At 41.5% G+C, this 26,546-nt stretch overlaps 1 protein-coding gene and 1 long non-coding RNA gene across 3 annotated transcripts in view; one reads left to right on the top strand and one right to left on the bottom strand.

Annotated features, from left to right (window-relative positions):
* LOC130368395 (uncharacterized) overlaps nucleotides 1-2,568 on the bottom strand; it is a 64,762-nt gene extending 62,194 nt beyond the window's left edge. The window contains exon 1 of the long non-coding RNA XR_008892446.1: nucleotides 2,282-2,568. This is a non-coding gene — a long non-coding RNA (uncharacterized LOC130368395). The remainder of the gene's footprint in view (nucleotides 1-2,281) is intronic.
* The window catches only part of LOC130368390 (aminopeptidase N-like), a 70,956-nt gene that overhangs the window by 5,024 nt on the left and 39,386 nt on the right, over nucleotides 1-26,546 (top strand). For both annotated transcript variants that reach the window (XM_056571978.1, XM_056571979.1), the window contains exon 2: nucleotides 493-1,087. In XM_056571978.1, the coding sequence (XP_056427953.1) occupies nucleotides 510-1,087 (578 nt within the window). In that variant the 5' untranslated portion in view covers nucleotides 493-509. The remainder of the gene's footprint in view (nucleotides 1-492; nucleotides 1,088-26,546) is intronic.

The raw sequence follows: 26,546 nt of genomic DNA, 5'->3' as shown, positions 1-26,546 counted from the left end.
GAACACTGGATGGTTTGTGGGGCCCTTTTCTTCCATCATTTGTTGGCCACACATCCCCAGCCAATAAGCAAGGATTTTTTTGCATGCTAAAACAATATGATCCGCCAACAAACGAGCAGACAATGTCCCTAATATACTGCCCATGTTTAGCTGATAATCGTCCTTTGTTATAGGGACCGAAAGAAAGACTGATTTCTTGCAACTATGAACAAGAATACCTAAGAATAATGTAAATCTGTTTAGTACAATTTAATACTGCAGATGTTAGATATGAATTTATATTTTACATAAAGTCTCTGGTTGAAACATGTTAAATTTCAGTGGAATTAAGTGAACGACAAATGCTTGAGAGCTAGATAGACAATAAATTGATGGATTTGCAACCTTTGCTCCAACTAGTTAAAGTTTTACAAATTAACTGTCAAGTGTGAACTCCTACCCCTGGATTGTGAGGAGGTATATAAAGGACGGTAACTCTGTTCTCTGTTCTAGTGGCCCTTTTTGGCACAATGGGCAAAGGCTTCTACATAAACAAGTTTGTCGCCTTTGTGGCCATCTTCTTTGCCATAGCGGCAGTGGCTACAATAATTGCTCTGGCAGTAGTTTATTCGAATGAGAAGTCCAACAATGATAAGGCAGAAAATGGAGGAACTGCATCATCTGTAAGTCCTGTGACTACATCTGCACCCAGTGAAATATGGGATAAATACCGACTTCCAGAACATCTAGTACCAGAACACTATGATATTGACCTCAGACCCATTTTAACCAAAAACGCTCAGGGGCTCTACATTTTTCATGGGGAAAGTAAAGCCTATTTCATTTGTCGGGTAGCTACACAACACATTGTTATCCATAGTAAACAGCTCATCTATATCAAAGACCCAGTGCTCATGGATGAAAATAACAATGTTATCGGCTCAGACAAATATTTTTTCGCAGAGAAGACCAATTATTTAATACTGCCTCTCAAAGAAAAACTCCAACCTCAGAAAAAATATATACTTCACACAGACTTTGAAGGAGAACTGGCTGATAATCTGGCAGGATTTTACCGCAGTGAATATGTGGAAGACAATGAAACCAAGTAAGTACTAATGTATAGTAATAACAGAAATAACAGCTGCTATGATGAAATGTTAAAACCTGCTTCACGGACTGTAGTAGAGGTTGCTATACAGTTTGCTGTAAGTTTGATGCTTGACAAGTTAATGTTTTCCTGGGACCTGCATTGCATGTCCACGAAGGCTATATTCACACGGGGGAATGGGCGCATGAAAAATATACGTGTGGACATTACCCTGACAGCGGAGCGCCGGCAGACCATTCTGCTGGCGCTAGGGCCGCTCAGAAATTAGCCGTCTCTTACTGTAGATGGCAATGCATTTCCATGCAGAGTTCGCAGAAAGATTAGATGTGTCTATTCTTTCTGCGGACACCGGAATTTGAATTTCCGCGCTAGAGGTTTTACATGCGGAGATTCTGCTATGTGAATAGCACAGCAGAATCCCATTGAAATCAATTGGACTCTGCCCCTGCAGAATCTCTGTATTGGAATTCCTCACCGAAATTCGATTGTGTGAACATATCCTAAATAGTGGACACGCTAGACACTTGGTGTAACCATAGCAGAGCTGTAGCTAGCTCTTTTTGATCCTGAGGGGAGAACAGAAAATTGTGAAACTCCCCCCCCAAGATTACAGTATGGTTTTATACAGCAATACGTCATATGTTACTGATCAGAGTCAAAACCTATGCAGAGGAAAAGTTGCCCAGTTGCCCATAGCAACCAATCTGCTTGCTTCTTTCATTTTTAACAAGGCCTCTGCAAAATGAAATAAGCAATCTGATTGGTTGCTATGGGCAACTGGGCAACTTTTCCTTTGCACAGATTTGGTTAAATCTTCCCCATTTTTTCCAGCCTCACTCAAATGCCCCCACAAGCACACACAATGCCTCCTACCTTACCTGTATTCTTCCAGCCTTCCCCACACACAATGCCTACAGCCTTACCCACACACAGAGGGGTGAACATCATGGGAAACAGGGATGTAGAGGGGTGAACATGGGTGACAGAAGGGCATGAATTGGTGACAGAAGGGTGTAGAATGGTGACAGAGGGGTTACTGGGTAACCGTGGGGTGTACAGGGGTGACAGAGGGGAGTAGAGGGGTGACAGAGGGGTGTACAGGATAACAGAGGAGTGTCCAGGGGTTACAGAAAGGTTACCAGGGGTCACAGAGAAGTGTAGAGGAGTGAAAGAAGGGTGGGGGTACACTACCTGAAGCTGAGTAGGCCTCTGTCAGCACCGCCCCCACCATCCACATCATTCTGCTGAGGGACCAGGGAGAATCCAGAGTCCAGAGCTGCTCCACAGGAGAGGGAGGATACACGAGGATTTGAGCTGCAGCATCACCCGTCCCTGCACTGCACACAGACTTCCTCCCGCCTGGCCTGCACGCCTGTAACTCACAGGTGCACAGGTCTGGGCAGGAAAATCAAAAAAATGTTGTGCCATATTTCCCACCAGAGTGCCCTGGCACTCCACTTGGGAATCAATGCCTCAGTGTAATGTGTGCTGGACTCCCTGTGCAAGCAGGTGCAGTAGCCAGGGCCAATGCAGCCCTGTGGCCGCTGCACCACCTTGCAACAGCACACCTGAGGTGATCACCTCACTCGCCTCATGGGAGCTACAACCCTGAACCATAGACCCTTTGTTGTGGTATTCTGTAGTGACAGCTGGTGGGCCCCCCAGAGACCTGCAGGGGCAAGTAAGTTGGAATAAACACATAGAAGAAATATACACACAGGTTGACTGGTTCTCAAGGTGTAAAATATGACTGTGTGTAAATGTGACTCAGTAGATGATGAATAAATATTAAAATGTGAAATGGTATTGAAATGTGCTGTGCCATAGACCTCCGATCTAGATGCACTCAATATAGATGTATGATAATGAGTAGAAGAGATCTATGTGTGGTTTAATTATGTATAGGTGGTAGGTGATAGGAAGAAGGAGAGCTAAGACAAAAAAGTGAAGTAAAAGGGAAAAGAAAAGACAAAAGAGTAGTAGATACAGTAATTGATAGGAGAGAGAGAGAGAAGGGAATAATAGATGTGAAGCTAGTACGTGGTAGGTAAGTGATCCCCAATTGTGCACTGAAAATAGGGTTAAATGATGCTCTTGTAGTGTTTAACAGTGAAAATATAATTTATCTATATATATAAAACTCAATGTGTGTGTGTGTATGTTCCAGCATCACGTCCAAACGGCTAAAGATATTAACATGAAACTTGGCACACATGTTACTTATATGTCAACAACAAACATAGGATAGGTGATTTAACCCTTACTCACCCCCATTTTCCAGGGTCGGGTTTATGTTTAAAGTCCCATACAAGTCTATGGGAAATATATGTTACTGCATAACTTCCAAACGGCAGGAGATATTTCGATAATACTTAGTCACATGTTACTTATATGTCAACTTAAAATATAGGATAGTTAATTTAACCCTTAACTACCCCCATTTGTGAGGATCAGGGATTTTGTTTAACCTGATAACGACAAGGACGAGTAAAGACGTCCTGTTTGGCGGCCGTTCCGGCACCAGGACGTCTATACTCGTCCTTGGTTCCCGTGGGTGCAGCACAGTGCACCCACTAGATCACAGCAGATACTCGGCTGTAACACACAGCCGGGACCCTGCCGCACTGCCGGGAGCTAAGTAAACGTTGCTCCGGGCAGTTTAACCCTTACAGCCGCGGTTGGAAGTGACCGCTGGCTGTAAGTGTTATGACAGAGGGAGGGAGCTCCCTCTGTCACCCCTGCAGCACCCCGCAGCGCGATCGCGGGGTGCTGTGTGTAATCCCCGACGTGCAGGGACCTGTCACACTGCCGGGACCGAAGAAAACTTCGGTCCCGGCAGTTTAACCCTTACAGCCGCGGTCGGAAGCGACCGCGAGCTGTAAGGAGTTTTGACAGAGGGAGGGGGCTCCCTCTGACTCTCCTGTAGCACCCCACAACAATCTCGGGGTGCTGCTGCTTACCTGGGCAGCCGGGGGTCTTTACAAGGACCCCCAGGTCTGCCCTGGTTATTGCCTGACAGGACGTGCCTGAGGCACATCCTGATATGCTGCCTGCAAGTGCAAAACTAGCAGGCAGCATATATCTGCAATGCTTTGGAATATTAAGTATTCCAAAGCATTCAAAAAAGTGAAAAAAAATATCAAATAAATAAAAGTGTAAAAACATTAAGTATAAAAAAAGTGTTAAAAAAAGTTGTAAAAAAAGTGTAAAAAAGTGTAAAAAATAGTAAAAGAAATAAAATAAAAATACATTTATTAACTATAATGAAAAATAAAAATGTATAATGTGTAGGATCACACAGCGCACATCCGCAGCATATTACGTGCTGCAGATGTCCGCCAACAGTCACAATAATGAGCTCCCTGCTGCGGCTTGGTAGCTTTGTGTGTCCACTCCGCCACCGGCAGTCATGAGCGGACACACTGAGCTACCAAGCCACAGCAGTGATGTCGCCCTTGTGACTGCTGGGGGGCATCCGCGGTGTTAAATATGCTGCGGATGCGCTCTATGTGACCCTACACTGCGTCCCGTTCACACTGCGTTTATGCAGTGTTGGAGGTATCCGTCAGCATCATGTCTAAAAAAGTGATGCTGACGTATACTGTAGCAGCTCCATACATTTCTGAATGAGACTGCTACAATATACATTGGATCCCTTTTTTGACATGACAATGGACACCTATACTGCAGAAACGCAGCATGAATGGGGACTATTCATATAATGATGCCCTGAAAGCCAAAGGAGGCTCCTCTCCTTCTGGGTCCTACCACGCGGCCAAGGAACCAAATATGGCCTAATTGGGGGTATTTCCAAACACAGGCCAAGCAGCTTAATAAAATATAGGGTGCATTTCTTGCAATATCAGAAGTGATGTACAAAAAATATGCCTTCCAAATGATGCATTTGTGAAAAATTGCAAATTTTGAATTTTTAACACTGACTTTGTAATAATTCCTGCCAAAAAACTATGGTGTTAAAATACTCACTGTACTCCCTAGCGAATACCTTGAGGAGTCTAGTTTTTAAAATGGGGTCATTTGGGGGGTGTTCCTATGTTCTACTACCTTCAAATTTCTGCAAACCTTGCATAGCACATAAAAAAGATGTACTTTTCAAATTTTCTAAATTTCAAGTTAAATTGTTAGGCTTCTAACTAATTTGAAATGTTAATTAAAAACAAAAAAATGATGTCAAAATAAAGTAGACATCTGAAAGTATAAGTTTCATAAACTATTTGGTCAGTATGTATAAATATATGCAACCTATTAGTGTTAAAATAGCAAAAAATCTAAATTTTTTCTAAAAACTTCATGATTTTTTGCATTGTAAAAAAAAACTACAAATGATATCGGCTAACTTTTACTATGTACATGAAGAACAACTTGTGACAAAAAAACAATGTCAGAATTATCGTGATTGGCAAAACGTTACCAGAGTTATTCTCTAATAAAGACAAATATCCCCGATTTGAAAAAACAGTCCTGGTCTTTCAGGGGCGTACAGGTTTATTTGTATTGGTCCTTAAGGGGTTAAAGTCCAATGCAAATCAATGGGAAATGTATGTTCTCACATAACTTCCGTACGGCTGGAGATATTTCGATAATACTTGGTCACATGTTACTTATATGTCAACTTAAAATATAGGATAGTTAATTTAATCCTTAACTATCCCCATTTGTGAGGGTCAGGGTTTTTGTTTAAAGTTCAATGCAAATCAATGGGAAATGTATGTTCTCACATAACTTCCGTACGGCTGGAGATATTTCAATATTTCAATCATCATGTAATGTACTGAACTGGCTTAATGTAGAGATGGTACAAGGTAAGTTAAGTGATATAAATGTAAGCAAATCCCCAGGACCGGATGGACTACACCCAAGAGTTCTTAGAGAGGTAAGTTCAGTAATATCTGTACCCCTGTTCATGATATTTAGAGATTCTCTGGTGTCTGGTATTGTGCCAAGGGACTGGCGCAAGGCGAATGTGGTGCCAATCTTCAAAAAGGGCTCTAGGTCTTCCCCAGGAAACTATAGACCGGTAAGTTTAACGTGCATTGTGGGTAAATTGTTTGAAGGACTTATAAGGGATTACATACAGGAATACATAGGGGATAATTGTATTATAAGTGATAGCCAGCATGGGTTTACTAAGGATAGAAGTTGTCAAACCAATCTAATTTGCTTTTATGAAGAGGTGAGTAGAAGCCTTGACAGAGGAATGGCTGTGGATATAGTGTTTCTGGATTTTGCTAAAGCATTTGATACTGTCCCTCATAGACGTCTGACAGGTAAGTTAAGGTCTTTGGGTTTGGAAATTTTAGTTTGTAACTGGATTGAACACTGGCTCATGGATCGTACCCAGAGAGTGGTGGTCAATGATTCGTACTCTGATTGGTCCCAGGTTATTAGTGGTGTACCCCAAGGTTCAGTACTGGGCCCGCTGTTGTTTAATTTATTTATCAATGATATAGAGGATGGTATTAACAGCTCTGTTTCTATCTTTGCAGATGACACCAAGCTTTGTAGCACAGTACAGTCTATAGAGGATGTGCATAAGTTACAAGATGACTTGGATAGACTAAGTGTCTGGGCATCCACTTGGCAAATGAGGTTCAATGTGGATAAATGTAAAGTTATGCATCTGGGTACTAATAACCTGCATGCATCGTATGTCTTAGGGGGGATTAAACTGGCAGAGTCACTGGTAGAGAAGGATCTGGGTGTACTTGTAGATCACAGACTACAGAATAGCATGCAATGTCAGGCTGCTGCTTCCAAAGCCGGCAGGATATTGTCATGTATCAAAAGAGGCATGGACTCAAGGGACAGGGACATAATACTCCCCCTTTATAAAGCATTGGTACGGCCTCACCTGGAATATGCTGTTCAGTTTTGGTCACCTGTCCATAAAAGGGACACTGCGGAGTTGGAAAGGGTGCAGAGACGCGCGACTAAACTAATATGGGGCATGGAACATCTTAGCTATGAGGAGCGATTAAAGGAGTTACAATTGTTTAGTCTTGAGAAGAGACGTTTAAGGGGGGATATGATAAACGTATATAAGTATATTAATGGCCCATACAAAAAATATGGAGAAAAACTGTTCCAGGTTAAACCCCCCCAAAGGACGAGGGGGCACTCCCTCCGTCTGGAGAAAAAAAAGTTTAGTCTCAAGGGGCGACACGCCTTCTTTACCGTGAGGACTGTGAATTTATGGAACGGTCTACCTCAGGAACTGGTCACAGCAGGAACAATTAACAGCTTTAAAACAGGATTAGATACATTCCTGGAACAAAATAAGATTAATGCTTATGAAGAAATATAAAATCTCATCCCTTCCCCAATATCGCGCCACACCCCTACCCCTTAATTCCCTGGTTGAACTTGATGGACATATGTCTTTTTTCGACCGTACTAACTATGTAACTAACTATGTAAATACCTGGTACACATTTTGCAGTTTGGGATATGAGGACGGGATAGGAGGTCGGGATAGGAGGTCGAGATAGAAGGTCAAGATAGGAGGACGGGATGGTCAGGATAGGAGGTCAGGATAGGAGGTCAAGTTAGGAGGTCGGGACAGGAGGACGGAATATGAGGACGGGATAGGAGGTGGAGATAACAAATATATGGGGATGGGATACGAAGTCAAAAGCTTCCTCCTTTGTTGATTTTCCTCCCCAACAAGGATTAGGAAGGAAAAACCAGGCAACGCCAGGTACTCAGCTAGTTTATAATAAAATAATATGCAAGTACAAAACAGGAGAGCACTGGGCCCCAGCGCTATGAATCTCCCACGTAAAAGTAGTCACATAAAATAAGATTACAGTCATGCAATCAATTAGAATAAATAAAATAGTTCTAATAATAAATATCACACATGACTATTGGTTACAGTTCCTGATGTTACAACAGCTAAAGCTGTGCGATACTATCGCTGTAGAAGAAAAACAGATATGATCCAAATAGTAGTGGAACGTACGCGCCGAATGCATGGACCTGTGAAGGAAAACTGAAAGTGACGGCACTGCAGCCGTTGCGAGGCAGTCCCGGATGTATTCCAAAAGGTAATAGAATGTATATGCTGAATGCCGGCTACACGAACTTGCGGGGCAAAAATGAAAATAACGACACTGCGGCTGTTGCGAGGCAGACCCGGGTGTGATTGGAGATAAAGATAGTTATAGGTACTGTATACCTCTCACCCGTATTCTTGTGCAGTCTTGTTGTTGTCCGTTCCAGCTGCAGTGGGAGTCTCCACTGTACTGTATCCCTGCCAAGGCAGCCAGCGTTAAATGAATCCTGATGTCCGTGAATGCTGGAAGGCGCATTCCTCGTGGAGGGGAGAGCACAATGATGATGACGTCTATGCAGTAGTAAATGCGGCTGCAGATCCATAGCCTGGTTGTAGTACTGCTTCATATAGTGACTGATGGCACAGTCAGTGGCTGTATAACAGAACAGATGCGTTTCGGACCCTCTAGGTCCTTCCTCAAGTAGTCTTACTGTAATAAAAGCAAAAGCTCGGCTTTATATACCCTCAAAGGTAAAGAAGAAAAAAGGAAAGAAAGGTGGGAGAATCCAGGAACGGGATCTGCTGAGTTCCAAGAGCAGAAGTGGATTGGGGATCAGAAAAGAAAAAGCAGAGTTTAATGAGATGAAAAGCAAAGTTAAAAAGGTGAAAAGATGAAGAAAAAGAAGAGTAAAAAGAAAGCAATGTGTATGTACATTAAAATAATAACAAAATATATAAATACTTAAATAAATAAAAAAAAGATATAAATGGATATAAATAGAGATTGATATATAAAAATGTTAATGATGAAAAAAATATTTATTCTATATTATGAGATGAAACCGAATATCTCAAGATCTGAATTTAGTCCAAAAGGTGCCACAGTTTGGAGATCGTATATCATCTTGCTCTCTTGTCTAGACATCCTATTAATATGGTTGTCTCCTCTCCAGTCATTTTTACCTTTCTTGATGCAAACGTTAGTCCTGATGGATCCTTATTATGTTTTTCCCGGAAATGTGCGGATAGTGAGTGATTTTGAAGCCTGTCTTGATATTGTAAATATGTTCATTAATCCTTTTCTTTAGGCTTCTTTTTGTGCGTCCTACATATTGCTTATCACAAGGACATGTGATAACATATATGACCGATGCACTATCGCAAGTGAGGAGATCCGTAATTTTGTATTCATAGCCGATTATGAAACAATCGTTTCTGTTTTTCTTGAAAAGTTTGTGGTTCTGCAGTTTGAACACTTCCCACATCTAAAGAAACCTTTGAGTACCAGGTCTTGGTGGTGGTTTGTGTTTTCTTCTAATGTAGGTTGTTTCATTGTTGGAGCTAATTTTAATCCCAGGTTAGGCGCTTTTGTGAATACTATTTTTGGTTTCTTTGTCAGGATTGAGATTAGGATCTTATCTTGTTGCAATAATGTCCAGTGACATTTTATAACGTTCTCAATTTGTCTATTTTGGTTGTTAAAGGGTAAAATGATTTTGAGACTGTTCTTCTATATTCGTTATTGTTTTTTGTTCAAAGTAATCTTTCTGTTCTTGTCTTCTTATTTGATCCAACGCCTTCATCAAGACTTTCTATGGGTTATCTTTTTGCCTGAGCTCTTCCGTCAGTTGTTTTGCTTCTTCCTCAAAATCTTCCTCATTGGTGCAATTCCTCTTCAAGCATCTATATTGACCTTGGGGTACATTAAGAAGCCACTGTGGGAGATGGCAACTGTTAAAAAGGATGTAAGAATTTCTGGCAGTTGGTTTCTTATATTTTTGTCATTTTAGTTTTCCGCTTTTGACTGTAATTAATAAATCTAAAAATTCTACCTGTTCAGTGCTGATTTGAAGAGTAAAAAGTAAGTTAAAAAGTATGTTAATATTTAGTGAATCTAAAAATGTATCTAATTGGGATCTCAAACCTCTCCAAACCATGAAAATGTCATCTATATACCCCCGCCACAGGACCAGATTTGCTCCTAATTAGGGAGTTACATAGAGCTGTTCCCAGTAACCCATAAACAGGTTAGCGTAACTAGGCACAAATCTGGTTCCCATGGCGGTGCCCACCTTCTGTCGATAAAAATTATGATTAAAAAATAAATAATTGTGGGATAAAATGAAGTCAAAAAGCCAATCTGAGTTGGAAAGAGTTCTCCAGCTTGTGTTAAAAAGTAAAAAAATGCCTCTATGCCTTGAACATTGTTGATACTAGTGTATAATGAGGTAACGTCCAAAGTACATATGATCTGTTGGGTCTCTTAAATAGGAAGGCATTTTTTTACATACGGCTGGAGAGAATGGTCCACATATTGTGATAAGATAGATGTAAATGATTGTATCCCCGATACAATTGGACATCCCGGTGGGTCTGTTGGGTGTTTATGTTCTCGGTTCCTAATATGAAATCAAATTCGGCTTTGTTCCGAATATTCTCTTTGCATAGGATTTCCAATTCTTTCGTATACTTCAAAGTCGTGTCTCCTGATAAAAGTTCATATGTGTTAGAGTCTGTCAATTGTCTGTTACATTCCATGACATAATTCTCTGTGTCCAAGATGACAATTGCTCCCCCCTTATCTGCCGGTCTTATGGTGATGTTATTATTCACTTGTAGTTCTTCTATTGCTAGTATTTCTTCCTTTTTTAGATTATTTGATTTTGGTTTTTTTCAGGGGTTTCAGGTCGCAGATGTCTTTTTTTACACAGTATCTGAAGGCATTTATTTTCCCCCCTACTTCTTGTGTTGGGTAGAAGGATGATTTCTTTTTCAGGTTAGTGTGGACATAATATTCAGCTGGGGGATCTTTTCTTTCTAGTGTTTTTTTCATAAAAAAATTCTTGAGACTTAGATTTCTGATGAACTTTTCTATTCCCACATATACGTCGAATTTACTCATTTCTCTGGTTGGGGCGTATTTGAGGCCTTTATTCAGTAGCTTTGTTGATTCAATGATAGCGTGGTTTGACTCAAGTTAATTATGGCAGAATCTAATCTAATTTTCCCTATCTTCTTCCTTTGGTTCAGAGTGTCCTCTATTTCTATGGTTTCTGTTTCTATGTCTAGTTCTCTTTTTCTGTTGTTTGTTCTTGGATTCAGATTGGGTAATTCTTGGTTCCTCCATGGTTGCATGTAGGCTATCATATTCGTTGTTCTCACTGGTTGATGGTGTACTTGAGCAACTGTGACTGTATCTGTCCTTCTTTTGGTGTTCTCTGCTATTTGATTGGAAGGTTCGCTCATCGGTGTGATTTTCTTCGTTTGTATATCTGAGTTGTTGTGCATGGTATCTTTGGGTCTGTGTTCTTGTGAATGGTTGTGTTTTCTGAGTGTGGTGTCTGTATTTCTAATATTCCTGATAGTACTTCTGTGCACGGTTCTGATACTACGGTCTGTAATCTAAAAAATTATTTGTCTGGAGTTGTCTGAAGGTTGGATATATCCTTCATATTTCTTGAGTAAGATGGAGGTTGTCTTTTCTGAGGGTAGTAGTTCGTATAATGGTTCGAAGCGTTACAATGGTTTTATGATTCTTTCCTGTCAATCACCTTCCCCGTGCAGCGCGCACAATCCTACATGAGGACGCTGCCTGGGACATCAATAGTGGATGCAGTTTGAAGCGCTGCAGTCCCCAACCTCCTTGCCCACAGCTGAGCCGCACTGCGACTTAGGAGAAGGCAGAGTCTCCAGCGGTGTGTCCGCATCGTATGCACAACAGCAAGAGATCCATTTTGTTCCAGTGCCATCGGTAACCTATACCGGGAGATCGCAACCACAGGACTGGAAGCCACCGGGGATCGCAGTATCTGTAGCCAGAGGGACCGGTGAGCATATATACACACTTAGTGTGTGTTGCATCTTTCATTGCCATTGCTGCCAGTACCGATCTTTGCATAACTCTAACTGTCATACCTGGTTATTATAAAGAATATAAACGGGCTGTTAGCGCAGCAGACCCAGCTATTTATCTACTAGTAGCTAGTACTCTAGCTAGTAATCTACTTGCTATATTACTGTTACACCATTGATCTGCATCATCAAAGACTTTTTCCCACTGTCAGCATAGCTGACTGTGTCAGTGAACTTTGAATTGCTTGCAGTAACTGATTTCCAGATTGGTGATTGCTCAATGAAACATTGTTTCAATAATTCTTACAGGAATCAATCTACACTAATACAATGTATCCTGTTTGAACTTTGAAGCTTATCTAGGGAGACAAGTACCTAGAGCTCATCGAAGCTTTTTTTTGATCTTGTTCATTTACATTTTATGACATATTTTTATTGCTCTCAATTAAGTAGTTTTACTATGTTTTAACATTTTTATCATTTTATTATTAATGCTAATATATTGTTCCTAGTCACTCAAAATGGCCCTGTGAGTTCCAAGGATTATAGCACATATTTGTATTGAATTAATTATTTAAATTTGATGGACGTTTTTCTTTTTTCAACTGTACTAACTATGTAACTAAATAAATTTGTGGACCTATATCTTTGACCTTGAGCCCCAATATTTTTTATGTTATAACATATAAACTTTAATGAGAAGACCCGACTATGGAGTGTACGAAAGAATTGGAAATCCTGTGCAAATCTGCACTACAAGAGAAGATTCTGAACAAAACCGAATTTGATTTCATATTAGGAACCGAGAAGAAAACACCAGTCTTTCCCAAAGTACATAAATACCCAACAGACCCACCGGGACGTCCAGTTGTATCAGGGATACAATCATTAACATCTAACTTAACACAATATATGGACCATTTTCTCCAGCTGTATGTAAAATGAATTCCTTCCTATTTAAGAGACATGACAGATACCATCAGTTTACTGGAAGACCTTGAGTATCAGGAAAACTGGATCCTAGGTACATTGGACGTTAGCTCATTATACACTAATATCAACACAAGCTGAAGAACTCTTTCCAACTCAGATTGGCTTTTTAACAGATAGTATGAACTTCATTTTATCCCACGATTATTTCTTTTTTAATTATCATTTTTATCGACAGAAGGTGGGCACCGCCATGGGAACCAGATTTGCGCCTAGTTACGCTAACCTATTTATGGGCTACTGGGAACAGTTCTACGTAACTCCTCAATTAGGCGCAAATCTGGTCCTGTAGGTCCTGTGGCGGGGGTATATAGATGATATTCTCATGGTTTGGAGAGGTTCAAGATCCCAATTGGATACATTTTTAGATTCCCTAAATATTAACAATATTAACCTACCTTTTACTCCTCAAATCAGCACTGAACAGGTAGAATTTTTAGATTTATTAATTACAACCAAAAGCGGAAAACTAAAATGCCAAACATATAAGAAACCAACTGCCAGAAATTCTTACATCCTTTTTAACAGTTGCCATCTCCCACAGTGGCTTCTTAATGTACCTCAAGGTCAATATAGATGCTTGAAGAGGAATTGCACCAATGAGGAGGATTTTGAGGAAGAAGCAAAACAAATGACAGAAAAGTTCAAGAAAAAAGATAACCCTGAGAAAGTCTTGATGAAGGCGTTGGATCAAATAAGAAGACAAGAACGGAAAGATTACTTTGAACAAAAATACAAAAAACAAATATAGAAGAACAGAGTCTAAAAATCTTTTTACCCTTTAACAACCAACATAGGCAAATTGAGAACATTATAAAACGTCATTTGGGCATTATTGAAACAAGATAAGATCCTAACCTCAATCCTTACCGAGAAACAAAAAGTAATATACACAAAAGTGCCTAACCTGGGATTAAAATTAGCTCCAACAATGAAACAACCTATATTAGAAGAAAACACAAACCCCACCAAGACCTGGTACTCAAAGGTTTCTTTAGATGTGGGAAGTGTTCAAACTGCAGAACCATGAACTTTTCAAGAAAAACGGAAGCGATCGTTTCAAAATCAGCTATGAATACAAAAAAAGGATTAATGAACATATTTACAATTTCAAGACAGGCTCCAAAACCACTCACTATCCGCACATTTCCGGGAAAAACATAATAAGGATCCATTAGGACTAACGTTTGAAGCTATCAAGAAAGATAAAAATGGGATGTCTAGACAAGAGAGCAAGATGATATACGTTCGATCTCCAAACCTTGGCAACGTTTGGACTAAATTCTAATCTTGAGATATTCGTTTCATCTCATAATATAGAATAAATATTTTTTTCATCATTAACATTTACATTTTTATATATCCATCTCTATTTATATCTATTTATATTTTTTTTATTTACGTATTTATATTTTTTTTTATTATTATTTTAACATTTTTACATACTGGTTTACAAATACAATGTACATACACATTGCTTTCTTTTCATTCTTCTTTTTTTCATCTTTTCACCTTTTTAACTTTGCTTTTCATTTCATTAAAGGGGTACTCCGGTGAAAATCTTTTTTCTTTTAAATCATCTGGTGGCAGAAAGTTAAACATATTTGTAAATTTCTTCTATTAAAAAATCTTAATTCTTCCTGTACTTATTAGCTGCTGAATGCTACAGAGGAAATTCTTTTCTTTTTGGAATGCTCTCTGATGACATCAAAACCACAGTTCTCTCTGCTGACGTTATTATTATAATAATAATAATGCTTTATTTATTGTTGTCCTTAGTGGGATTTGAACCCAAGTCCGCAGCACAGCAAGGCAGCAGTGCTAACCACTGAGCCACCATGCTGCCCTTAGCATACATCTGCTATGCAAGGTTGCTAAAATGGACAAAGATGTCAGCAGAGAGCACTGTGTTCGTGATGTCATCAGTGTTCCAAAAAGAAAGGAATTTCCTCTGTAGCATTCAGCAGCTAATAAGTACTGGAAGGATTAAGATTTTTTTAATAGAAGTAATTTACAAATATGTTTAACTTTCTGCCACCAGTTGATTTAAAAGAAAAAAGGTTTTCACCGGAATACCCCTTTAAACTCTGCTTTTTCTTTTCTGTTCCCCAATCCACTTCTGCTCTTGGAACTCAGCAGATTCCATTCCTGGATTTTCCCACCATTTTTTCCTTTTTTCTTCTTTACCTTTGAGAGTATATAATAAACTCGGCTTTTGCTCTTATCACAGTAAGACTACTGAGGAAGGACCTAGAGGGTCCAAAACGCATCTGTTCTGTTATACAGCCACTGACTGTGCCATCAGTCACTGTATGAAGCCCTACTACAACCAGGCAATGGATCTGCAGCCGCATTTACTACTGCATAGACGTCATCATCATTGTGCGCTCCCCTCCACGAGAAATGCGCCTTCCAGCATTCACGAACATCAGGATTAATTTACTGCTGGTTGCCTTGGCAGGTATACAGTACAGTGGAGACCCCCACTGCAGCTGGAACGGACAACAACAAGACTGCACAAGAATACGGGTGAGAGGTATACAGTACCTATAACTATCTTTATCTCCAATCTCAACCGGGACTGCCTTGCAAAGGCCGCAGTGTGGTAATTTTAATTTTTGCCCCGCAAGTCCGGGTAGCCGGCATTCGGCATATATATGCTATCACCTTTTGGAATACAACCGGGACTGCCTCGCAATGGCTGCAGTTCCATCACTCAGTTTTCCTTCGCAGGTCCGTGCATTCGGCACGGACATTCCACTACTATTTGGATCATATCTGTTTTTCTTCTACAGCGATAGTATCGCATGGCTTTAACTGTTGTAACATCAGGAACTGTAAACTATATATTACTATTGAACGACCACAGGTTACTTCATTGACCATTTGTTTGCTGCATTCATATAGTGACCCATAGAAATGTGTGATATTATTAGAACTATTTTATTTATTCTATTTGATTGCATTACTGTAATCTTATTTTATGTGACTACTTTTACCTTGGAGATTCATAGCGCTAGGGCCCAGCGCTCTCTCTGTTTTGTATTTGCATATTATTTTATTATAAATAAATTGTATTTTCACTGTTAAACGCTGCAAGAGCATCATTTAACCCTATTTTCAGTGCACAATTGGGGATCACTCACCTAGCACGTACTAGCTTCACATCTATTATTCCCTTCTCTCTCTCTTCTATCAATTACTATATCTACTACTCTTTTGTCCTTTCTTTTCCCTTCTACTACACTTTTTTGTCTCAGCTCTCCTTCTTCCTATCACCTACCACCTATACATAATTAAACCACACATAGATCTCTTCTACACATTATCATACATCTATTTTGAGTGGTGATTGCATCTAGATCGAAGGTCTATGGCACAGCACATTTCAATACCATTTCACATTTTAATATTTATTCATCATATTTACACATACAGTCATATTTTACACCTTGAGAACCAGTCACCCTGTTTGTATATTTCTTCTAGTTTTGCCTGGGTGTAGTGGAGATTGCACCCAGACTAGAGTTCTCGGTCGCACCACAGATAGAGTACATCTCAAACTTAATTTAAAAAAATTATGGAATAAACACATATCTAGGTATGGACAGTCTAAGGCGTGCTCTCGTAGTGATTGAGATTAGAGATGAGCAAATCGAATCTGACGAATCTGAATTCGTTACGAATGAAATATTTGATTCATAACGAATCCGAATATCGCTGCGATTCGTTGAAATGAATTGCTTCATTAAACTCCATTTAGTGCGGTCCAGGCTCCAGGGGACCTAAATGGCGGCTACACGTGTGACGACATGGGGCAAGGAACTCGGTGAAGGCTGGATCACCCTGAATCACATGCAGCATGCAGCCTATCAGCAGCCAGCCACCCCTGTGATGTCATAGCCCTATACAGTATATTCGCCAGCCATAGCTGCAGACAGCCATTGCCGGGATGTTTTCCTGAGAAAGCAGACCGTGTCTGTCTGTATGTTAGGCTGGGTTCACACCACGTTTTTGCAATGCAGTTCCTGTATACCTTTTCAATTTGAAAATTGTATGGATCCCGATTGAAAACCATATGCCAAAAGATCCATCAGGTTGTATCAATTTTGCATCCTGTACGGTTTTCTCAGTTTTTTTTCCTGTACCCAAAACCGTAGCCTACCATGGTTCTTGATCCAGGTGAAAAACCGTATTGAAAGTATAAATTTTTTTTAAACATGGAAGTCAATGGGAACCGTACAGAACCGTATGCGCGTATAGTTTCATCCGGTTTTCACCATCCGGTTTTATTTTTTTGCACAGTTTTTTTCTTGGAAGTTCCATCAAACAATTGAGACTTTATTCATAATTGAATGAAAAGTTAAAAATGTATATGTTTTTTTCTAAAAAAAAAAAATTGATGCAACCGGACATTATTAAAATGTGTAAACACATTTTGAAACAGTTTAGTCAGGTTTTGAGCAGTTCGTTTTTTTTAAATCAAAAACCTGATACGGGAACTGTATCGCAAAAACATGGTGTGAACCCAGCCTTACTGAGAAAAAATAGCTTTACAGTTGTGGTGTCCCGGTACCGTATCCTATCCGGTACCTGCGTGGGTGGGTCCCCTTAGCCAGAGTCCCTAGGACGTCGGGGTCCCCATTGTCTAGTTCACCCCTAGTCACCTCTCATCCAGATAGTTATTGCTCCAATAGCTTACTTGGGAAGCATGTAAATATTATGTAAATGCCCTATAAATAGTTAATTACCTGTCTATAGCGTAACAGGACCTGCGGGTCACGTGGTTAAGTAAACTCTATGGTATTTCTGCTTGAGGACCTTTGGAGGTCCTTGTGACGTAGTCAATCCCATCACTCATTGTAACAGTGAGTGACAGATGTTCGGACCAATCATATTAGCCCCGCCCCCGGCCCATATAAGGGAGCAGCAGCCATGTTCTCGCTCTCTTGTTCCTGTGCAAGCAAGCAAGAAGCATCTGCGCTGCTGAGATCAGTGAGTCTGACCCCTGCTGAGATCAGTAAACCTATAACCCCTTCTCAAGCTGCTTTTCACCACTCCATCCTCACCAATGTGGTGTGGCAAAGCTATGCCAATTCTAATCCTGCCCCTGATGTTGGCAGATATAGAGGAACCAAGAGAGGCACTACAAGAGTGAAGAAGAACATCTTCTAAAGAGACTCTAAAGTAATGTCATATTGTTTTCCTGTCTAACCATTTTGTTTTACAGCAACCAAGTTCAAGAATTGTGCCTAGCAGGACTGTGCTAAGATTGTTCCAGTTCAAAGTTCAGCAACGTAACCACTAAGCTTGTGCCTGACTATTAAGTCAAGAGACTCCTAGCCTATAGGAGATTAATTAAGGACTGTACGCGGCTGATTCGTGGTAAGGGCGTGTTTACCTTTCCCTTCCTATGAACTCCTAGTGTAGGTGGACTGCTGATCCTTACACGCCAATTTGTATATCTTCTTTGGACTCCTAGTGTAGGTGGACTGCTGATCCTTACACGTCTGCTTTATGTATATATCAGCAACTTCATAAGAACTCTTATGCTAAATGTTGCACTTATCGGGTGAATGCACCTGAAACATGTTGGAGTGTTGATAAATGTATAGTAAATATGTATATGGTTCTGTACACAGGAAGGTATCCTCGTGTTTGTGTACATAAGTAGTAAGTAAAGGTTGTACATAGGAAAATAGTCTAATGTCTATGTATATAAAAAGTAAGTTAGAGCTGTACACAGAAAACATCGACCTACTGCACGTGTACACTCAACACTAAAAACATAACTAATTCTTGTACAGATAAATGTATAAAATGCTAAAGGTGTTTAGTAGGTAACTCAACAGGGGACACCTCGGCTCCTCCGAGAGTAATATTGAAACTGTAGCTTAAAATACACTGCAGATCCATTAAGTGTGACCCTACCCTTATTCTTTTCCTTTCTTATTAATCCACTTCTGGCTTTGGCTCAAAAACTGCAGTGGCATTTCTTTTTTTTTCTTTTTTTTTCAAATTCAAAGTTTATTGAAAGAATATCAAAATTAACAATTAACTTCAACCGTATTTGACGAATCATAGAATCCAAAGTATATAAAGCAAAGATTCAAATTACAAATCAGAAATCGTAAATATAAGACAGTCTACGTCGTGGCTCGATGCTCCAATCTCGGTGGGGACTCATAGTAAAGGGTTGGATATAGAAGAGAAACCTATGGTATAAACTATAAGCATAGAGTTGATGCACTCTTTAGGCGTATCATTCGTTATCAGCAATAGGAGCAGTAGGTAGGTTCCTAGGTATGGGGAAGGTTTAAGAGACTTAGTAGCCAATGGAACATTCAATTGGAGTCCAAATCAGGCATACATGGGTACATTGAGCCAAGTGTAGGGAGCAAGATGACGATATGAGTATAGGGGAAGGGCAGGAAAGGGGAGAGAGAGGGGAAGAGTGTTAGAGTAGGAAGAGGAGAAAAATGGGGACAGGGAGAAGAAGAAAGGGAGTGAATGCAGTGGCATTTCTATAAAAGGCAAGAAAAAACCTATGCGGATGTGTGGTAGCCCTGGGGGTGTATGGTAGATGCGGTGTTGTGGTAGATGAGGGGTTAATGTTAACCCTATAGTTCGTGACGCCAGGCTGAGGGCTAGTATGCTGAGGTAACTCTCCGGCCTATCGCCGCCCTTCCCAGTAATGATAGGTGCATGTATAAAATGACTGAAGGTCCACAAGGTACTTGAACTTGAACTTGAACAAACTTTACTGAAAGGCTTGCGGCACATCCAATGCACAATAACAGTCTTAGGAATACAGTCTCTATATAGTGCAATGACTGACAGTTTTTGCGGACCTTGACTTTTAGATACAGTCTCTGAATTTTGGGTAATATTTGCAGATCCGTCCGGATTTAGGGGATAGATAAGGTCCGGTGATCATGCAGAGTGCTTAGGGATTGATACACTCTCAGTTTTTAATCGATCAGCCGTTGCCGCAAGGCTCGGGCCTAACTCACTGCGGGAGATAGCTGTACAGGTCCTTCCTCGTCAGGAGCGCAGGAGCAAAGAGGAAGAGCAATGGCCGCCGCTCCCTTATATGGGCAGGGCCGTTTTGGATTGGTCCCAGTAACTGTCACTCACCGTTACAATGAGTGATGGGATAGAATACGTCACAGGGACCTTCAAAGGTCCTTAAGCAAAAACCATAGAGTTTACCTGATCACGTGACCCGCAGGTCCTGCTACGCTGTATACAGGTAATTAACTATTTATAGACATTTATACAATTATATTTACATGAATCCTAAACAAACCATTAGCTTAATAACTATCTAGATGAGAGGTGACTAGGGGTGAACTAGACAATAAGGACCCCGACGTCCTAGGGACTCTGGCTAAGGGGACCCACATACGCAGGTACCAGATAGGATACGGTACCCGGACACCACAAACCCCCTTACTTAAGATAGGTCGACTTCGACGCATGTCCCCTTAGACAGAGGGACTAGGACTAGGACAGGATGATCTATAAATTTGCTATACATCCTAAGTAAACATTGAACACAGGCCACACCTGTCAGTGACAGGTAAAATACCCACCCCGTTTCACGTCACTGATCAGGTGTTACAAAGAGATCATGTGATTAAAACCATGATAAAAACATTAGCACAGGTAATGCAGGACAGTATAATAGTTGCAGAAATATATTAATTACAAAAACACTCCAAAATCAATCTTATCATTGAGGCCCAGGGGCCCCTGGGCCATGGTGCGGAGTATCCAGACCGCTTTGGCTTTAAGCAGATGTTTTTTTTCTATCCATACCTTCAAAAAACTTTAGGGATGCAGGATTTCCTCCGTGCGACCCATGCTAAAAAAGTCCTTACCTAATGGTAACCACAAATGTGGCAATTGCAAGTGGTGTTATCAGTTAGATGCCAGAGCCAATTATACTTTGGGAGGTGTAGATATTACAGTTAGGGACTTTATTTGCTGCCGCACCAGTTTTGTAGTTTACACAATGGTGTGTCAGTGTGGGCGGTTTTATGTGGGCAGCACCACTCGCCCTATGCACACACGGTTCCGAGAGCACTTATATTGAAATCACTGAAATCAATGAAGGGTTCCCCCCGTATGATTCAACATTTGCATGGGTCGCACGGAGGAAATCATGCATCCCTAAAGTTTTTTTGGTCTGGAAAAAATCCCAGTAACAGAAGGTATGGATAGAAAAAAGTATCTGCTTAAAGCCGTCTGGATACTCCGCACCATGGCCCAGGGGCCCCTGGGCCTCAATGATAAGATTGACTTTGGAGTTTTTTTGTAATTAATATATTTCTGCAACTATTATACTGTCCTGCATTACCTGTGCTAATGTTTTTATCATGGTTTTAATCACATGATCTCTTTGTAACACCTGATCAGTAACGTGACACAGGACGGGTATTTTACCTGTCCTGGCATCACTGACAGGTGTGATCTGAAGAAGCCTGCATGCGCAGGTGAAACGGCTGTTACCGTCACGCCTGCGGCGTCCTGTACTCCCTGCCCTCCACACGCTGTTTTTATGTCTCTTCACCGGTCCTGAATAAATAAGAAGGTTTTGTACCTGCTACTGAAGTGAATGCATAGTTTTTCTACCACTATTACATTGTCTATGCGATTTGTGCATTACTCGGTAGCACCACCGCCAGCACACCTGAGATCACTCCCAGTATCGCGGCCACTGCATAAAGCAGAACCGTATGGACTGACAGTGGGAGAGCTCTAAGGAAGTATCCTGCGGTTGTGCCGGACATTATTTGTTTCTCCTATTGCAAACATTGAACACATTTACATTCTCTGATACTCTCACTAGTATCTGGACTAGACAATAAGAAATCTCTCTAGACATTGGTGCTATCTAGACATAAATGCTATCTAGACATTAACAAAGCTATCTATCCTTTAGTTTATAGCTTCTTAATCATTTTATTAACTTATTATACATTTTAAGCTTACTAGACAATTAGGCAGCTATCTGACATGTAGTTGCTAGCTCCTAAGACATTTTATTAGCTCTCTACACATTCTTTGAGGCTTAACTGAACATTAGTATAACTCTCTATACATGAGACTATCTAGACATTAGTACAGCTCTATATACCTTTAGCGTCAAGCTGACTAGACAATTTTATTATCTCACACGTTTTATTTCTTTGCCAACAATAAGTTACCTGTAAGTACACATAAGGTTATACTGGCTAGCCGGAAGCTAGGTCACAAGAAGGGTGGCTGCTAGGGTCTATCGGCTACATGCTACTTACCCCTAGAGCACTTTCAAAACAACCTAACTAGGTTATTCTTAGAATTACATGTGTAATTCTGTATTAGCAAGAGCACTTTCTGGCCAGTTAGAACATCTCACACACGCAATGAAGGAGAAGAAGAAGTGTATCTAACAGTGGCAGGAATTGGGTATCAATATGCTACAATCCCTAAGTGTTTTCTTAAGTGAGATATTTACTTTGATGTATGTACTAGAGAAACCTGAGGTAGTACATTTAAGTGAGTAGTTTAGAGTCCTATGTGTGCAAGTACTATTTTAAGGGGAATCTTCCCTATTATTTTTGTTGAGACAGGTGCTAGCGATGGGCGACAGCAATAATACTACCCTCGGAGGAGCCGAGGTGTCCCCTGTTGAGTTACCTACTAAACACCTTTAACATTTTATACATTTGTATGTACAAGAATTATATATATTTTTAGTGTTGAGTGTACAAGTGCAGTACATTGATATTTTCTGTGTACAGCTCTGACTTACTTTTTATGTACATAGACATTAGACTATTTTTCTATGTACAACCTTTACTTACTATTTATGTACACAGACACAAGGATACCTTCCTGTGTACAGAACCATATACACATTTACTATACAGACTTATACAATTATCAACACTTCAACATGGTTCAGACGCATTCACCTGATAAGTGCAACATTTAGCATAAGAGTTCTTTTGAAGCTGCTGGTATATACATAAAGCAGACGTGTAAGGATCAGCAGTCCACCTACACTAAGAGTTCATGGAAGGGAAAGGTAAACACGGCCTGAACCACACCTCAGCCAGGTACAGTCCTTAATGAATCTCCTACAGGCTAGGAGTCTCTTGACTTAATAGTCAGGCACAAGCTCAGTGGTTACGTTGCTGAACTTTGAACTGGAACAAACTTAGCACAGTCCTGCTAGGCACAATTCTTGAACTTGGTTGCTGTAAGACAAAAAATGGTTAGACAGAAAAACAATAGGGCTTGAGTACCATCTCCAAATTAGGATGGACCCACAACTCTTTCGTGTGGTACCTCAGGAACAGGCGAACTCTCATGGCTCCAATAGGGCCTAGGTACATATGTTGGTACCCCAGGGTTAGACAAACTCTCATTGCTCCGAGAGGGCCTAGGTACTGACTTGAGTGGCCGCAACTTTGGCCTACTTTCTTCACCCTGTGCAGAACTTGACTCTCGACGGTATGAAGAAGATGAAGAACTTGACTCTTTGCTGTACATAGAAGATGATGAACTTGACTCTTTGCTGTACATAGAAGATGATGAACTTGACTCTTTGCTGTACATAGAAGATGATGAACTTGACTCTTTAGGCTCCTCCTCCTTGGGTACGCTGGTGGAGGCTTTAGGAGCAGACCTTTTCGGCCTCAAGTTGAAGGGATCAGACTCCCAATTCGTTGACGGGAAATATTTGAAAGGAAGCTGTGTTGGGGCTGTTGGTCTGGTGACTGCTGCAGCCCATTCTCCACGAAGGCTCTGGACGTGGGTGTACTCCACAACTTCACCCACCTCCAAGGTGTAGAACTTCTTATGGAGATATGGCCTTTGCACTGCTCGCCGGTTTACTTGGATGGTCTGCCCAGTGTGGCAGTCAAGGAGTGTCCCATAACCTCTGACCTTGTCGAACTTGGCCACAGTTGCTCTTCTTCTTTCTAATGGCTCCTCCCTTTTTCGGGGGTGATCCCATTTGCGTATGTACAATGCCTCCATTTCTTTGGTATTTTCTTGATACCGCACTTTTTCTTCATAAGGCAAATGCACGTGCTTGGAGGCATAGAGTTCTCTATGTCGGGTTTTTAGCTTTTCCATCAATTCGGCCAGCTCGGCTTATTGACGGGCCCTTTCTTTTTCAGCAGTTGGGATTGGTGGGAGTGGCTTCCCAGGTAATGGTTGAAGTACTCTGTGCATGTACTCGATCAGCTCCGGCTCATCTCCGAACACCCATTGCGGCACTTTTGGTGAGCACGGTCGTGCACTTAGCAAGCTTGATCGAGGTATGACCTCAGGGCTGGAGGAGGAAGAATAGGCTGTCTCTGGTGGGGTACTCACAGCAGACTCCTCCGACGGGATCTCGGCCCACGAGCCCCAGGTTCTGTGGTGAAGGGACAATCTCACCGGCGATGCACCTCCAGGTGTCCCTGCACTCTCCGCTGGAGGTGTCTCTGGCCAATCGTCGTCATCATCAGGCAGTGGGGGAAGATTGCAGGCCCCCTCTTTGTCTAATGACAACCGCTGCAGACGGTCAGCATGTTCTTGGAATTGTGGGGCTGCGACTGCCACAACTTTCCGCATTTCCGGCGCCATTTTGCCAACTTCACCACGTGGAACGCTGCTCTCCGCCATGTCTGTACTCTCCAGCTCTCTGTGCAGACTGAAGAGGTTGCTCTGCGTGGCATCTTTTATAGTGGGCTTCTCCAAAATGGCGCTGGGCAGGAAGGATGCTATCGGTGCTGCCCCGACTTCCGGTCCCTCCAGAAACGACTCCTGTATCTCTGAGTTCCCTTTCGGCTGCGACACAGCAACTTGGTGGCCACGCCCAGGGGCGGGGCATGGTGCAGCGCGGGCTTTCTTCGCGCGCTTTTCCGGCAGCAGTTCGGCTCCGCCTGTGCCGACCGTACCAGAGGATCGCAGCATGAACTCATTGCGCAGTTTACACATTTCAATTGTAGATGAATATTTGCCTCCCCCTTACTTTTTTCGTGGCCCCTTTGTATGGTGCACCACGAGCACCGCTCCCGTACACAGCAACAAAGTTTACAGCACATGAATAAAGTTCGCGGGGAGTACACTTTCACTAGTGGCAACTGTAGTAGGCACACACCCGAATCCTGTTCGTGCAACGCCAAAAAGCCCTGGGGGTGTATGGTAGTTGGGGTGTTGTGGTAGATGAGGGGTTAATGTTAACCCTATAGTTCGTGATGCCAGGCTGAGGGCTAGTATGCTGAGGTAATTCTCCGGCCTATCGCCACCCTTCCCAGTAACGATAGGTGCATGTATAAAATGACTGAAGGTCCACAAGGTACTTGAACTTGAACTTGAATACTGAAAGGCTTGCGGCACATCCAATGCACAATAACAGTTTCAGGAATACAGTCTCTATATAGTGCAATGACTGACAGTTGTTGCGGACCTTGATTTTTAGATACAGTCTCTGAATTTTGGGTAATATTTGCAGATCCGTCCGGATTTAGGGGATAGATAAGGTCCGGTGATCATGCAGAGTGCTTAGGGATTGATACACTCTCAGTTTTGAATTGATCAACCGTTGCCGCAAGGCTCGGGCCTAACTCACTGTGGGAGATAGCTGTACAGGTCCTTCCTCGTCAGGAGCGCAGGAGCAAAGAGGAAGAGCAATGGCCGCCGCTCCCTTATATGGGCAGGGGCAGGGCCGTTTTGGATTGGTCCCAATAACAGTCACTCACCGTTACAATGAGTGATGGGATAGAATACGTCACAGGGACCTTCAAAGGTCCTTAAGCAAAAACCATAGAGTTTACCTGATCACGTGACCCGCAGGTCCTGCTACGCTGTATACAGGTAATTAACTATTTATAGACATATATACAATTATATTTACATGAATCCTAAACAAACCATTAGCTTAATAACTATCTAGATGAGAGGTGACTAGGGGTGAACTAGACAATAAGGACCCCAACGTCCTAGGGACTCTGGCTAAGGGAACCCACATACGCAGGTACTGGATAGGATACGGTACCGGGACACCACAGATGCTTATTGCAGACTTCACACAAAAGTTTCTGTTCATTCTCTTGTCCACTACCTATGTAAAAGGCTATGTTCACCTGGCAGAATACCCATGTGGAATTCCGCATGAATCTTCTGCATGGACATTCTGCAGCAGTTTCAGTGGAATTCTGCTTCTCTGTTCACATGTCATTATTTCCCCTGCAGCAACATCTGCCATGGAAATCCTGATTCCGGCGTTGCAAAAACATGGGAACATATTCAATGTTTTTGTGGATTCTGCAAGGAAATGAATTGCCGTCTATGCAATGGTGCATTTCCAAGCGGCCCTAGCGCCAGCGTGTTCTACATGTTCTGCTGTCTGTGGCATGTCCACATGGAAATTTTCTGTGCAGACATTCCACCATGTGGACATGGCCTTAAGCTTAACATGCAATCTACCAAATGATTTTGGTGGAGCCAAATTAACTGTGGAGCTACAGGTGCAGTTCAGGGGAACGTTCACACAGAGCAGATGCTGTGGATTTTCCACCGGAACTGACACCTGAACAGACTGTTACATAGAAATGT

The sequence above is a fragment of the Hyla sarda genome, chromosome 4 (genome assembly GCF_029499605.1).
Source record: "Hyla sarda isolate aHylSar1 chromosome 4, aHylSar1.hap1, whole genome shotgun sequence".
In the NCBI taxonomy this organism is placed as follows: Eukaryota; Metazoa; Chordata; class Amphibia; order Anura; family Hylidae; genus Hyla; species Hyla sarda.
Note: the sequence above shows the minus strand (reverse complement) of the source record. Positions and strands in the feature narration are given on the sequence as shown.